The following is a 1499-nucleotide window of genomic DNA, read 5'->3' as shown; positions in this document are numbered from 1 at the left end:
TTTGATGCAAGTATATTTGGAGAAAACACTGACCTAGGAAACTCCTAACAGCTGGGAGTGTGATTGGTCCAAAGAGGAAGTGCTGTGGCTCTTGCTCACGGCTGACCTCCCTGAAGCCATTCTAATCTTCTAGGACTCAGTTTCCTTTTCTGTCACAACAATGTGAGATTCAAATGAGGAACTGGGTGTAAAAATGGTTTGAAGAGCTAAAACCTTGGCCCCCTAGGAGAGTCTCTGAGCTGACCCTGTCATGCCAGGGGACACAGCATCCAAGGCTGCCGACAGATGTGTTGGACCAGGCTGGACTCTGCCTCAGCAGTCTGTGAGCTTCTTTGGATAGGGCCTGTTTCCATCTGTGTCTCCAGGTGCCCAGCGGAAGAACTGACACATAGAGGGTGGAGAGTCACTGTCATTCTTAATTGAACTCAACTGCCCCTATTTTGAGTTTCCTTTTTCGGACTGCTGCTTGAGTCAATCAGGAAAGACTGGAGACCCAGGTTTTACCCTTGTGGTTAGAGGAGAGCCAGCCCCTGTCGCAGTGCTGCCCTTCCTCTCCTACAACCTCAGTGACCTCAGCCGTCCTCCCTCACAATCCTCCAGGAAAGGATGCTCAGGCTCTCCATTGAGGTGACCTGGTCCTCCCAGATTTCCCTGGCCTTCGACGCCCAGGGATGCACAGGACCCGTTGCCCTGGAAACGTACGAACGATTAAGTCACTAGCCCTCTCTCGTCTCAGGTTTCTAGGTGTTGACCTGGACGCGGGAGCCACCCCCCAAGCCTATAAGAAGGCCTGGCTTAGAGGTGGGGGCCTCGCGCGCACCCAGCGCGCCGAGCCAGTGTTAGCTGGCTGGAGGGGGCGCGCCTGCTGGCCAGAGGGCCAATCAGAGCAGGGCAGGCCAGCCGGTCCGGCTCCGGTGGCCACTTAGACGCTGGCTGAAAGCGCTGCCTGCTCTGCGATTGGGCGAGCTTCCTGCCAATCAGGGGAGGAAGCCAGCGGGGGTTCGGCCAATAACGGGAGGCGACCGGGTCAGACCGGTCGCCCTGCGGTCGTCAGGGTGGTCGGCGAGTCCGTCGGCGCTGAAGGAGCGACGGCCCTCCGGCCCGCGCGCGCTGCGCTCTCCGCCCCTCCGGCCCCGCCCGTCGGCCGCGCCGCGTCATGCCAGGCGCTGCTGGGTGCTAGTACCCGGGCCGCCGCCCTCCCGCCCGCCTGAAGCCGCGCCCACTGCCCAGAGCCAGAGGGATGGTGGTAGTCACGGGGCGGGAGCCAGACAGCCGTCGCCCGGACGGTGCCATGTCCAGCTCCGACGCCGAAGACGACTTTCTGGAGCCGGCCACCCCGACAGCCACGCAGGCGGGGCACGCACTGCCTCTCCTGCCGCAGGAGGTACCTGGACCGAGGGCGTGCGGGGGTGCGGGAAGGGGCGCGGGGGTAGGAGCCGGTGCCAGGCAGAGCTGACCTTGGGATGTGAGCAGCGCTGCAGCGCTGAGGCAGGGGTGGG

The 1499-nt window shown here is 62.2% G+C and overlaps 1 protein-coding gene across 1 annotated transcript in view; it reads left to right on the top strand.

Moving 5' to 3' along the window:
* Nucleotides 1-1096: 1096 nt before the first annotated feature.
* The window catches only part of KCTD7 (potassium channel tetramerization domain containing 7), a 7676-nt gene continuing 7273 nt past the window's right edge, over nt 1097-1499 (top strand). Inside the window, exon 1 of the mRNA XM_024744237.1 lies at nt 1097-1384. Coding sequence (XP_024600005.1) covers nt 1241-1384 — 144 coding nt within the window. The 5' untranslated portion in view covers nt 1097-1240. The remainder of the gene's footprint in view (nt 1385-1499) is intronic.

The sequence above is a fragment of the Neophocaena asiaeorientalis genome, unplaced genomic scaffold, assembly GCF_003031525.2.
Source record: "Neophocaena asiaeorientalis asiaeorientalis breed wild unplaced genomic scaffold, Neophocaena_asiaeorientalis_V1.1 scaffold91, whole genome shotgun sequence".
Classification (NCBI taxonomy): domain Eukaryota; kingdom Metazoa; phylum Chordata; class Mammalia; order Artiodactyla; family Phocoenidae; genus Neophocaena; species Neophocaena asiaeorientalis.
The sequence above is the reverse complement of the archived record's forward strand: the minus strand, read 5'-3'. Positions and strand labels throughout refer to the sequence as shown.